Below are 14,387 nucleotides of genomic sequence, written 5' to 3' on the forward strand. Positions count from 1 at the left end.
GTAAGCTGTAACATAAGTGTATCATGCGACTTTTGCGATCATGATTCCTTTAAAAAATATTTAACACGCCAATACAACTGAGTTTCATAAATTCAAAATTCATGGAAAATGGCAAATATGCAAACTCGCGTTCAGGGTCGAAATATTGTTTTGGTGAAACCAAACGTATTACTGTAATGTGGTAACATTAGTATTGCGCTGTTCACTAAACAATACTTGGACGTCCTATTGTTTAAAAAAAATCACTCACACATGTTTAAAATAGCTATTCTTGAACTTCCTAGTATGTATAGCATCATATTATGTGGTTTCTTCACGTTGGCCTATTTATAAACGTGTAGATGTAGGGGAGGACTATGATGCCTATGCCTATGCGCGATTTCAATTTTTTTTTAATGAAATAAGGGGGCAAACAAGCAAACGGGTCGCCTGATGGAAAGCAACTACTATCGCCCATGGACACTCGCAACATCAGAAGAGCTGCAGGTGCGTTGCCGGCCTTTTAAGAGGGAATTCGCTCTTTTCTTGAAGGTTTGTGGTACAGGTACGGAAATACTGCGTGACAATTTGTTCGAGAGTTTTACAGTGCGCGGCATAAAGTTACGCGAGAAACGCACGGTGGAAGACCTGCCACTCATCAAGGTGATGAGGATGGTATATTTTTCGCGTGGGACGATGGCGAAAAGTTGCAGGTGGTATGATTCCAAACAATTCCTCAGAGCACTCCCCGTGACTCCGTGGTACAACCGTACAACCGATAGAGGATGCAGAGTGAAGCTACATCTCGGCGTAATTCCAAAGGGTCCAAGCTGTTTGAAACACTATTAGTAGATATTTCGTAATAACGTTTACAATCGTATAGTTATCCTTTAGAGCAGCCGCAGCAGTAGTCCTGGTACCGCGAGCGATACATAATATTTAATTATTGTTTTTAGAAATATCATTACTAGCATGGAGACAATTTATTCAAAGACAAAACATTTTTTGTGGGTCCGTCAAAAAAATCACTTCCTAAAAGGGTTCCGTTACCAAAAAAAGTTTGAGTACCGCAGCTTTAGAGAGTTTTACATACTTATAGATAGAACTTCTCTTACTCTGCTACTGAGTGGTAGAGCTAAGGAAAGTACTATAAGTACCAAATAAAGTAAGTACGGCGGTCAAGCAAGTAATTGAAGTGTTTGTTGTGACTTGTTTTTTTTTTATTTCCTCCGTACGTAATACGTCAGCCTACTACTACTACAGGTCAATTGTTACAAAAATGTTTGTTACATTGGCTGTTGTGACTTGTTGCTTACATAATCAGATAAGTATCAGTAGAACGCGCCGGCCGAGGTCGCGGTACAGAAAAACTTTAGTACCTGGTGGTTAAGGTCGCGTTTGGAAACAATTTTTTTATTTTTGCCGCTTCATTCATCATCCGCCAGTCTGTGAGAACATTTTTTGTGGCTCACAAAAACATACACGATTACAATAAGTGTAGCTATGTAAGTATGTGTAATTAAAATCCTCCGTCGAGCTGGCGATCATCACATGCCAAATAAGTACCACACATTTTGTATTTATAGGTAACCCAGTGTAGAGGTAACGACTAGTAACAACTAGACACAATAGACGTATAGACAGACATGTTTTAACTTTTACCCCTTTATGACCTAGTCGCCAATAAATACAGAGTTAATATAATAAAAACACCGATTCGTCTTATGTAAGTAAGTATAAGTACCTAAGATTTAAAAAAAGTATGGAATCTTGCATACAGATTACGTATGATGAAAATGCATGTCCTCAAATCAAAGACTAATTATTAAGTATATACAGAACTAAAACTTACACCTCAGGTACTTATAATATAATAAATATAGACGCAACTAGCAATAGTATATTTGTGTACCGTGACTTACTTACTACCTAGAATATTTGAATACAGCTGATATAGGTTCAAAGGGTGGGCAACGCCAATGCGATCAACTACCCTCAGAGATCGATAACATTTCACTTGGGGCGGAAAGCTCAAAGCACTCCAGACGAGATGAATAAACATACATAGGTATGTACCGGTTCTATAGATTAGCGAACAGTCCGCACACTATCGTTACCTAATAGAGGCTAAACAAACATTATTTGCAAAACGTGTACAAATAATGTGGTCGTAAAGGCTTTCATAAAAAGACTTACGTATTCGTTGTTTTTATTGTACAACATTTTCACATCAGTACATAATTTGCATTATTATCACAAAGTTATAATAAATTCTCCTTTAACATGAACGAAATTATTACATTTAAAAATATTGCTTGTTTTTTATTAATATTAATATAGGCACATACATATCGACGGGCAAGTTTTTAATAAATAAAAATAGAAGCATTGTCTCTAGTATTGAAGGTAAATTAAATATTAATTCCTATTTACATACCTACTTTAACCTATTTTAAGACTTTGTACTTGTATTTTCAGGGGATGGTCAGCACAGTTTCTGTTCTTACTTTTTATATAGATGGATCTTTTCCAAACATAAGTTTATACAAAAAAACATTTTCCAAAACTTGCATAACATGCAACAAGTAACAACCCTGAGAATTCCGAGTAGATATATCAACCTACTCGACTAGACCTTATCATAATAGTAACAAAAAATTAAAAGTACATACAGCCATTAAAATTCTGTGACTGCTATCATTCCATTCCATTTGTCTGTTCGCGACAAGAAGGCACTATACTACAATAGCATCATATACTACAAATATACAATGTGTCCCGACACCGGTGTCCGATCCTTTAATGTCATGATCTATGGCATATTTTATCGACAAATTGGCTCTCAAATTTTTTATCTCTCTCACGGTTGTAAAATGGCAACCATTTTAGTTTTTCCCGGGCTTTCACACTAATCTGACCGGTACTTCTCATGTAAATATCCTATGAAGATAAAAAAAGGTCTCATTTGATAGCTAAACTTGTGGACTACGCTTACACAGGCAATATAGTACCTAATACTATCAGAGAAGTTGATTCCTAGACAGATGGACCTATGTAGTTTGGACGCGTTACGTCAAACGGCAAAGCCAACCGACCGATTCGAACCGTTTGATCCGATCAAATGACGTTGGTCTGTCAACTGCCTAGGAATCAATTTCCTCGATGGTACATCTTCTTAATACGAACAGACACTTTGCACTTGGGCACAATAATTGACAATTCTCCCTCTGACTCCGCGCGCGAGCTCCGAGGAATTGGGGGCTGATATTGATCTGACTATGACATAATATTATCCCGCACTCTTCACCAATCATATAATAGGAGAAGCATACGAAATTGCTTAATATTCCTCGGAGCTCGCGCTTATAAAACTTTCCATCTCACTCACGAGCACTTCCAGATGCAAATCGCCTGGTTTCCCCCAAAGTACATGTAGCAGATGGTGGTCGTCTCGTACGTGATCTCGAAGCCGTAGCTCTCACCGACGACCACGTGGAAGGCGGGGCCGAACTTCTTGTCCATAGACTCCTTGACCATGCGCGCGGCGAGCTCGTTGTTCTGCGAGTACTTCTCGCACGCCGTCACCGACAGCTCCATCGCTTCTGTTCGCATCTCCTCCGACATGTCCGAGTGCTGCAACAACATATTGACATAACATATGGATGTTGGTTGGTTGGTTGGACCATATGTGGTACTTTTAATTTTCATCCGATTCGTTACAATTTGTAGCGAAGGAAGAATAATGATTTTGGAAATCTATTCTACGCATTTCAACACACTTTTTAAAGTTAACTATTTAGCGAGATTTTGAGTAGGTAGAGCTAGCCAGACTATTAAAACTGACTGGTTTGTCACCATTTTTATGGATTTGTCACCGAGTGTTTTCCTTTCTCCAATCTCTATTATATTTTACTATCTTTTACATCAACAGAGCTTTGCTCGGTATTCGATAAAATACGAATAAAAAGTCATTTTCTAAAAACGATTTCTAGCTAGATCGATTTATCGCCCCCGAAACCCCCTATTTACTAAATTTCATGAAAATCGTTGGAGCCGATTCCGAGATTCCAATTATAAATATATATACAAGAATTGCTCGTTTAATTTAAAGAAGATATAACATAAGTTATAACTATATCCTAACTAACTTCGGTCTTCGCATTACATGACTTAGGTACGTGCATAAATCCATAAACAGGTGGTGACAAACCAGTCGAAAACGTTAGATTTGGTAAAACGCCGCTGCCCACAAACTAGTTTCTTAAATGGTCAATTCAAATTAACTATCCTAGATGATCCACCGATTATAACGTGCTATTAATTCGTCTCCTTTGTAAAAATTATAATTAAGACTATTTTCGATCCTTATGTTTAAGCACAGGTTATATCGGCCAGTTTGTGCATTATAATGTGTTTAGTACTCGTATGCGTTGCCATCAATCTTATGACGTTTATTTGGATAACGGCTAGTGCAAGCAGTTGTTCATCTTCCCTGAGCCCGCAGCCCGCACCAGCTGCCAAAATAAACATGGCCGCGTACTCCGAAACACGACCCATATTTCTATGGCACGCACAGAGCGAGTAAGACAGTCTGAAATCGATTAAAGGTGGCATTGGAGAAATGAGAATCGGGTCCCATATTGCAGTACCTACCTATATGATAGCAGTAGTAACAGACCGCGCTCTGAAAATGTGTAACGAGTAGTATGTTTAGAGTTATTTTACCCCTGGATTACTATGCGTGTACTTAAATCTTTATCAGTTTAAAAAAAAATTAGAGGCAAACACTCGCAACATCAGAAGAGTTGCAGGTTTGCAATTCGTCATTGCCGGAGAGAACCTGCCAGAATTAATGCCTGTCTGCTGATATGAATATATTCTACGACGGACTACAAACATAATATTACTTATTTGATATGATATGACATGAAGAAGTGCTGAAATTGGAGTTGTCACGGTCAGCATGTCGCGATCTCTCAGACATCCGACATGCACCATCGGGCTGCTCCACTGACACGGCCTAGGATGGACCCGCGGCGGAAACTCGACACCTCTTTATTAGAACCATCGGTCGAATATCGGATTTCAGATTTGAGTTGGTGGTCAATTTAATCAAATATTATTGTGTTACTCAAACTTGGTGACACGAGGCCGGTGTATTGACAAGGAATCAAGATGATCAGATTCACGCATGTGTTAAATGTGAAGCATATAAGTGATATGGATGCACTTTTGCTTTTGGTTGGTTTGGATTGGAAGATTGGTAATCTTTCGTGAGATTCAGAAAGTAAGGGATATGGATGCTATGGGAAACATTTCACGTTTACCCATAAATGGCTTACGGCGGTTCCCAATATTTGATCTATCTCTGGTTTGGCCCTACTAGAGATAGGAATAGCTCACATTAGAGTGATTAGACATTAGAGACATATATTTTATGTCAATTGTGAGCACTGATCTCCATTATACAAGTACGCTGGTTCTATGATACCCACTTTTTTTGTGTGCCATTACTACCACCACATATATATATATATATATATATATATATATATATATATATATATATATATATATATATATATATATATATATATATATAAGTGGTGGTAGTTCATAGTTCAACTATGAAAGGGTGTATGTTATGTAAAACACGGTACAAAAAGGGATGTGGGGTTACATTTCACAAGTAAGTGATTTTAACAGCTCATTTCTACGATATTAAACTTTTATTGATAATATAGGCACTTAAAAATGTGGCACTAATCTTATTATACCGTATTCGCCACATATTTACCTTTGCTTTACCGATTTTTGATAAACAATAAAATTCAATAGTGCTGGAGTTTTCTGTCGATAAAACTTATCGATATCTGTAATAATTGTATTGTAATCTCCGATAACCGATTTTTATTATCAAATACATATTATGCTCTTAAAATAATTGACAGGTTTCCGTCTGACGAAGGAAGACTGGAATTATGGTTGAAAAAAATTAAAAAGCCTGGTTGGCGTCCGAAAATTGCTACTACCGCTTGCCGTTACTATTTGAAGTGTACAAACGTTCTCTGTGAAAATACAAGGCGCAAAACTACCATTTGATCGTGATTATGTTTGGAAAATTTATTGCAGCGTCTAGTCTTTCTTGACAGACTGTAACTGTGTAACGGTAACTAATAAAATATAATGTTAAAGTATCGCACATATATTTTTATTATTTATAAATACCTTACCTACTCCACCCGAATAAAAAAATGTATTCAAACGTTCCATATTTATTTATGGATCGCATTATCCAATTAGTTAATTTCCCTCGCACTTCTGCAATCAGCGCCAAAATGGCGAAAATCAAATGAGATAAAAATTGGCTTGCTAGATCCATAAATAAATAAGAAACTTTTATATTATTACTAGACTTTCCGCGCGGCTTCTTCCACGTAAATATCTAATTACACAGACAAATTGGTCCACAAAAAATAGCCTATATAATCCTTCACGTTATACATTCCCCCGCTTTTTCCACATTTTCCTCTATTTCTTAGCTCCTATTAGTCTCAGCGTGATAAAATATATAAAATGGGCTGTCTAACACTGAAATAATTGTTCAAATTGGACCAGCAGTTCCTGAGATTAGAGCGTTCAAACAAACAAACTCTTCCGCTTTATAATATAATGAGATTAGTTAGGGTCTAATCACACAGAACACTTATTTAGCTTTGTTCAGCTTTAATACGATACACTGTAGCACTACTTTGATAATATAAGAAATGAAATTAGAAAATACAATACAACAAAGTTTTCGTTAGAAGCTTATCTTCAGTTTTGTTTTTAGTTTTTCGTAGTCCTAACTGCTAAAAATAAATGGATTATAGATAGGTACTACTTCACGTTATCTACGTATGAAATCGTTGTTAATTTATTACGCCTATCTAAATTACGGAGAGGAAGTCTGTAATCTTTAATACAAATATGTAGCGTTTGTATTATTCAATTTAATATTATTGTCCTAATGGTCGACATTAATTATCTGAATCTGGAAACATTTCATCGATAACAGAAAAGACAGTTGTACATCACTAGTATTAGTTCCAAATACTCCCACTACTGCTATCAGCGCCAATATGGCGACATGATGGCGACTTTCAAACGTCATTTTTACGTCAAATTTAGTTCCTATCCCTAATAATGGGGGAGCTGATTCCACTTCAAATAGGCACAAAAAATAGCTGTCATTTCAAAGGGTATCATCAGTCCAGCGTACTTGTTTATTGGAGGTCAGTGATTGTGAGCTATTACTATCTCTAGTAGGGCAAAACCAGAGATAGATCAAATATTTAACCAGCCATGAAGGATATAATGTAGACGTAATTGTCTTGAGAAGGATGCTTTCAGAAAATTGGTAATCTAACGAAGAATGATTAAGGATTCATCAATCAATACATTATACAAACACCTAAATCCGAATACGACGTAGTAAAAGCATATTAATGAGTTCTCCTCGTACCATCGTCTGCAGTATCAATATTCATGGGCGTACCGAGGGGGGGGGGGGCAGGGGGGGCAGCTGCCCCCCCTGGATCATGTTGACGTTCCTACTAAGTATATTATCTAGTACTTTTATCTATAAAAATAAAAAATTAAGAACGAATTTTTGCCATTTGTTTGCAATACAATATTTTTACAACTAAAAATTACTAATTTTTTATTCTTTATAAACACCTAGCTTATGAAAAATCTGATTTGCCCCCCCCCTGGCCCAGAACCTGGGTGGTTTGCCCCCCCCCTGGCACCAGAACCTGGGTAATTTGCCCCCCCCTGGCCCAGAACCTGGGTACGCCCATGTCAATATTATCAATATATTGTACCGTTTCTATGGTTTCTAGTTGGGTTTCTATTAAAAAATCTACTAAAATCTAAAGTTTACAAAATAATATCTTATAAGTAGTCATCTTATAATATAGTACTTACCCGAATTAAGGGGTACGTGTGAATTACTTTGTCCCCCGCGCCGCCTCCACCCTGGCCGTCTTCAGCCATTCTCTCCCTTAGATCCAAAACAAACACGTGAAAATCCGGAAAACAACACACGAGACTCCGCGACGCGAGCTGCGCGCTGTTTACCCGTCGCCTTGACAACTGGACGCCGCCCGCCGCCGCGCCGCCCGTCGACGTCGGTGGGAAGATGCGATTGATTTTTCTCGTGCAAACATACAGCCAGCATAAACGTCTCTGCCAAAAGCGCAATTTAATGCTATAAAGTGTGAAGCGTTTTCCATGTTGCTTACAATTTCCTATTTTATAGTTAATGTAATGTTCTAATGTTTTCCCAGACTTCTACAATTATTACTAAAGTAAGTTTTATAATTTAGTAGTTAACTAGAATTAACTAGCCCAAAAAATTATCAAGGAGCATACAACGGATTCTTTAAAACAAATAAATAATAATATTAAATAAGTACTATATGTTAATAGCACACTATAATTAAAGTCGAAATCGTAAAGAAGTAACTGAACAAGTAAATAATTTCAATATTCAATATATCCGGTACCACACGCACTTTTTGTGGTACACTACGGAAAAACTATTGACAAATTCACGCCTATAATTGATTTGTGCTTTAGTAATTTTTATTTATATTATGGCCTTACTTAGATTTATTTTGTTTTTAGTATTTGTTGTTATAGCGGCAATCAGATATACTTATTACTTACACAATCTATGAAAATTTCAGATGTCTAGCTTTAGCGGTTCTTGAGATACAACCTGAAGACACACCTAGACGGACGGACGGACGGACAGACGGACATACAACGAAGTCTTAGTAATAGGGTCTCGTTTTTACCCTTTGGGTACGGAACCCTAAAAAATTACCACGGAGAAAAACGACGCGAGCCCTCAGTCCTCACAAAGCTCGACAAGCTAGTTATACCACAGAATATATTATACATGTCTTCTAAATTACAAAATTATAAAAATTCCCGGTGACTCTGCTGGTAATTTTCGCCGGTAAATTTGTCATAACCTTCTTCGCCCTTTAACTCCTGCAAGATGACGTCTCTTACTTTATCGTCTAGTCTTGCCGGTTCAGCCAGCTTCCGACGTAGTGTGCCGTGTGCAGTGTGGCGGTCCGGCCGACGTTCAAATGTTTCGTATCAGAAATTTCGGACAATGTGCGGCCGGGCTAAATGTCTCAGCAACCAGGCCATAAGCTCCAAAAAAAAAAAATAGTTGTTACACTAAAATTTTGACAGGATTGGACAACAAATGTTTGACATGTAATAAACAAATCAGCATCTTTTTTTTTTTTTTTTTTTTTTTTTTCGACGGGAAATGCATTGACGCATCCCGGGGGAATTGGGGACTCCCCCACATCCAAACAAATCAGCATCTATTGAAATGATAAAGTATTCATTAATCATTACACATATCGAGTTTTCATTGTTTTTAAGATGTATTCTGCTATTCGGGACGGAAACAAATCCAACAAATCAAAAACCATGGCAATTGGTCCAGCCGTTCTCGAGTTATAAGTGTTGTAACAAACACGACTTTCTTTTATATATATAGATTTATGTAGTACGAATATGGTTATAGTTAAACTAATAAATAATAATTAGCTACTGGAAAGAAAATAGGTAAGTACCCAACAAAGTACAAACTAATTTATTGCTGACCTTACTCAAGCGTATTTGTCATGTAGAGTAACTTTGACCTTCAAGGTAAGTACCTAACGCGTGGGATAAACTATATTTTGAACTTTTGTCTAAAATTGAACAATTTAAATCTTCAAAACGTGGAAAATAATAAGGATAAGCGTGAGAATAAACTCAGGGCAACATTATTAATGGCTGGTTTCACGTATTGATAAGTAGTACTAGTAACTAAATTTTAACTTAATTTTAAGTTGTTGATTGCATGTTTATTTGTAAACACCAATGATATTCTACTTATACAGATATGTTACGTCCATACTATTTTCCGGCTTAAATCTCTTCCGAACAATTTTCAAATTCAAAATTGCAAACATTGACAAATTTGACAGATAAGTGAAACAAAAGATACGAAAAACCATTTACATAAAAGAGACAGTTCTATTTTTAAACGTCGAATCGTATCGCTGTCTCTTTCTTCGCCTGGGCTATTGTTATTGTTCGAAAAAATAATTGAAAATGTAAATAATCGAGGTATTTATTGCAATCAAGAGTCAAGACATGTGGTAAGAGATTCCATGTGTTTTGTTTACTTTTGAGTCATAATTGGTACATTTTCGAAACTCGCACGACGTCATTTTCAATTTATTTAGGTAAGACAAAACGCGGCACGTTCGTGACTGCGCTCGATGCAGACTAAACAACAGACGGCCCAATTGGGCCGTATTTGAAGCTTCACAACGCGCGCGGTAGTAACATATCTGGTTTGAGTATTTCATCATTGGTAAAGACAAAATTTAGTAGCAAGTTAAAATTTAGTAAGTACTAAACTAGATGACAATTGGAATTTAGTTACTACTTATCTACCTACTTAATACGTGTACCAGCCATAATGGCTGGTTTATGGCTGGTTTACACGTATTAATTGATAATTAGTAGTTAACTAAATTTTAACAACATGGCAAATAATAGCAAGTGAAACTGGAAGAGTCACAACTCAGATTTTAAATTAAATATAAGTAGATAACAAAAATATAACTTCCGACGATGATGTTGCGACTGCTTTTGAGAATTTTTTTGCTGACATTCCAGTTTCAATTACAAGAAACTTAAAGGACTCTCCTGATGATGCTATATTGTTACTTAAAGAAAATGTAAATGAATGTGATACCGATTTTAGATTTAAAGAAGTAGGTCCTCAAGACATTATAAAAACTTTCAAATTATTAAATACTAGATGTCCCGCGCGGCTTCGCCCGCGTAAATTAGGAATTTTACAGAAACCGTACATTTTCCCATAAAAAATATTTCCCCCGTTTTTCCCACATTTTCCTGAGTTTCTTCGGTCGTATTAGTCTTAGCGTGATAATATAATAAAGCCTATAGTCTTATTCGATAAATGATCTATCTAACACTGAGATAAGTTTTTAAATCGGACCTGTAGTCCCTGAGATTGACACGTTCAAGCAAACATACTCTTCAGGTTTATAATATTAGGTAGGTATAGATTTTTTTTAATTATCGCTTGACAAACTCGAGTCTCGATCTAAAAGACTATGAAATGGTATAATATGGTAGTGATGATGATGATGATGAATGTAATTTTCATAGTAGCATATGCTTTCTGTTCTTAAAACAACGCCGAAACTCCCAAACTTGTATCTATAAAGATTCAGGAGTTCTCTCAGCACCTTCCGAACCACGGTATACCAGGTATATCTCGGTGCAAAATCATACTTCTCACGAAACCGAAGTCACCACATGGGAAACATGTGGTATAAGTTTTGAGGAGTTCCCTCGATTACTTATGGATCCTTCATCAGATCACCACTTTTGTGAATATAATACCAAATTGGGATGATACCCTATATACCAAAAGAAAAATTTTGAAAATCGGTTAACAAATGGCGGAGTAATCGTTGAATATAAGAAAACGAACATAACACCTCCTCCATTTTGAAAGTCGGTTAAAATTGTAGCCTATGTGTTATTCTGATGTATAAGCTATATTATTATAAAGTTTCATTAAAATCCGTTGAGTAGTTTTTGCGTGAAAGAGTAACAAAAATCCATATTCCACACATCCACACATACACACATCCACACATCCAAACAAACCTTCGCCTTTATAATATTAGTAGGAAGTAGGATAGTAGGATAAAGTACTGACTTATTAAATAACGTAAAATAGAAATAACAATCGATTAAATCGAAACTCAAATGAATGATGATACCACCTCTTATAGAAAGATGTTGGGCAAGCGTTAGCGCGATGTAAGAGACGCACAGCGCTGTCTAGTATGAATTTTTGGAACTAACTTAATTTGAACAAATTTTTGTATTTTCACCCCCTTACAACCCTTTTTTCCAGTAAAAAAGTAGCCTATGTCCTTTCTCAGGCTTTAGACTATTTGTATAGGTACAACATTTCATTACAATCGGTTCGGTAGTTTTGGCGTGAAAGCGAGACAGACAGACAGACAGAGATACTTTCGCATTTATAATATTAGTATAGATTGCGTTTATGAAAGTGGTTTCATAACAAAAGTTGCTTTTAATTCCATAAGTTATCGAATGGTATACAAATATTAAAAAATTTAATTGAAAAAAAAATCGACCTGATTATCCAACTTTGAAGGCCCTATTCCCTCTTAAAAGGCCGGCAACGCACTTGCAGATCTTCTGATGCTGCGAGTGTCCATGGGCGACGGAAGTTGCTTTCCATCAGGTGACCCGCTTGCTCGTTTGCCCCCTTATTTCATAAAAAAAGGCGCATAATAAAAAAAATAAAAATGCTATCGAGCTGAAATTTTTGGAACACTTATTTTTTACCGTGATTTCTTTAATTTATTAACAAAATTCGCTAATCTTTGACCTTGCCATCATCCCTATTGTGACAAAAACGCTTGAAGGCACGGATTAAGTTCCTATAGCGCTGTCCACGATATCACCGTAGTATGCGACATCAGATTTACACTGTAGGTTTTCTAGCATTGTAGTTCTTTCGTCTTGGCAGAAAAAACTCTCCCAGAGAACATGATGAGATGTTTATTCAAACATACTGCCTTCGGTCGTACATATTCTACCATTTCTACCTATGTGCTCGACCGATGCTACTAACTTAGATCCGTAAAGTTTGACTTTAAAATTTCCATGGCCGGTAACGAATTAAGATACACAGTGGTCAATATCCATCCATGGTTTCGATAATCGTTTACGAATATTAAGAAAAGTTTTAAAGATCGACCTTTGCTAGAATTGGTAATTACTTTGGTTGTCGTTGTAAATTTCGAGGATTTCAATTCCATTACTTATTAAGTCACCGTTTTTGGGGTTCCGTACCCAAATGGTAAAAATGGGACCCTATTACTAAGACTTCGTTGTCTGTCCGTCTGTCTTCTCCAGGCTGTATCTCAAGAACCTTTATAGCTAGAGTTCTAAAATTTTTACAGATTGTGTATATTTGTTGCCGCTATAACAACAAATACTGAAAACAAAATAAAATCAATATTTAAGGAGGGCTCCCATAAAACTAACATGATTTTTTTGGCCTTTTTTGCTCGATATCAGTAATGATGACAACAGGCAGGCAGTTGAAATTTTCACAGAATCCATAATTATATGTGTACTTTAACAATTAATAATACAATTGAATATAATTAAAGTTTAAGGGGGGCTCCCATACAAAAACACAACTTTTGGCCTATTTTTGCTCTATAGCGGTACGGAACCCTTCGTACGCGAGTCCAACTCGCACTTGGCCGATTTTATTGTAGAAATCGTATCAAATTTTTGCAATCTATACAACAAAAAAATAATTTTGAAAATCTGTCCACAAACAGCAAAGTAAACATTAACTCCTCCTTTTTTGAAAGTCGGTTAAAAAAGTATCTAAGATGTTGACCAGGGATGTAAGGTATCATCACGCCAAATTTCATTAAAATCGGTCCAGCGGATTCAGAGATTAATTAGCCTGTACAAACAGACAAACAGACAGAGAAACAAAAATTTCAAAAACAGTTAAAATGTGTTCTATTACTCTTCTAACATGCCCCTGACTCGTGTTTTCAAGTTTATTTTCAATGTACAAAAATTTTACCTCTACGATTTTATTATAAGTATAGATAAACAATTTGGATTTACAAAGGGACGGTCTACTACAGACGCAGGCGTTGAATTGATCAGTAGTATTTTTAATGCCTGGGAAACGTCGCAGGATGCTCCAGGAGTTTTTTGCGATCTCTCAAGGGCTTTTGACTGCGTGCAACACAAAACATTGGTCAGGAAACTCTGTCACTATGGCATAAAAGGCACAGCACTCGCCCTCTTAAAATCGTACTTGTCAAATAGAACTCAGAGGGTTGACATAAATGGTAAAAATCTGCTGGTGCTAAAATTGAAATGGGGGTCCCACAGGGGTCTATTTTAGGACCCTTCCTATTTCTTATTTATATAAATGGCCTGCCATTCTTAATCAAAGATAAACATGGGATAGTATTATTTGCTGATGATACATCGCTTACATTCAATATCAAACGGCTTAATGCGTGTTATGACAAAGTAAATAATGCTCTTTCAAAGATTGTACATTGGTTCAGCGTTAATAATATTTTACTCAATAGTAAAAACACCAAATGTATTAAATTCACACTGCCCAATGTAGGGCAAACGGAAACCAATGTGCTTTTAAATGGTGATACTGTGGATCTAGTGGATACAGCTGTATTTTTAGGTATAACACTAGATTCCAAGCTTCA

General features: G+C 36.4%; 1 protein-coding gene across 1 annotated transcript; it reads right to left on the reverse strand.

Annotated features, from left to right (window-relative positions):
- Positions 1-3,000: 3,000 nt before the first annotated feature.
- LOC121731724 (dynein axonemal light chain 4) lies at positions 3,001-8,135 on the reverse strand. Its single transcript, XM_042121312.1, has 2 exons — positions 7,948-8,135; positions 3,001-3,612 (listed from the first exon to the last, which is right to left on the reverse strand). The coding sequence occupies exons 1-2, from the start codon at positions 8,014-8,016 to the stop codon at positions 3,364-3,366; spliced, it is 318 nt and encodes a 105-aa protein (XP_041977246.1). The 5' UTR covers positions 8,017-8,135; the 3' UTR covers positions 3,001-3,363.
- Between the last annotated feature and the right edge of the window lie 6,252 nt (positions 8,136-14,387).

The sequence above is a fragment of the Aricia agestis genome, chromosome 11 (assembly GCF_905147365.1).
Source record: "Aricia agestis chromosome 11, ilAriAges1.1, whole genome shotgun sequence".
Taxonomy (NCBI): domain Eukaryota; kingdom Metazoa; phylum Arthropoda; class Insecta; order Lepidoptera; family Lycaenidae; genus Aricia; species Aricia agestis.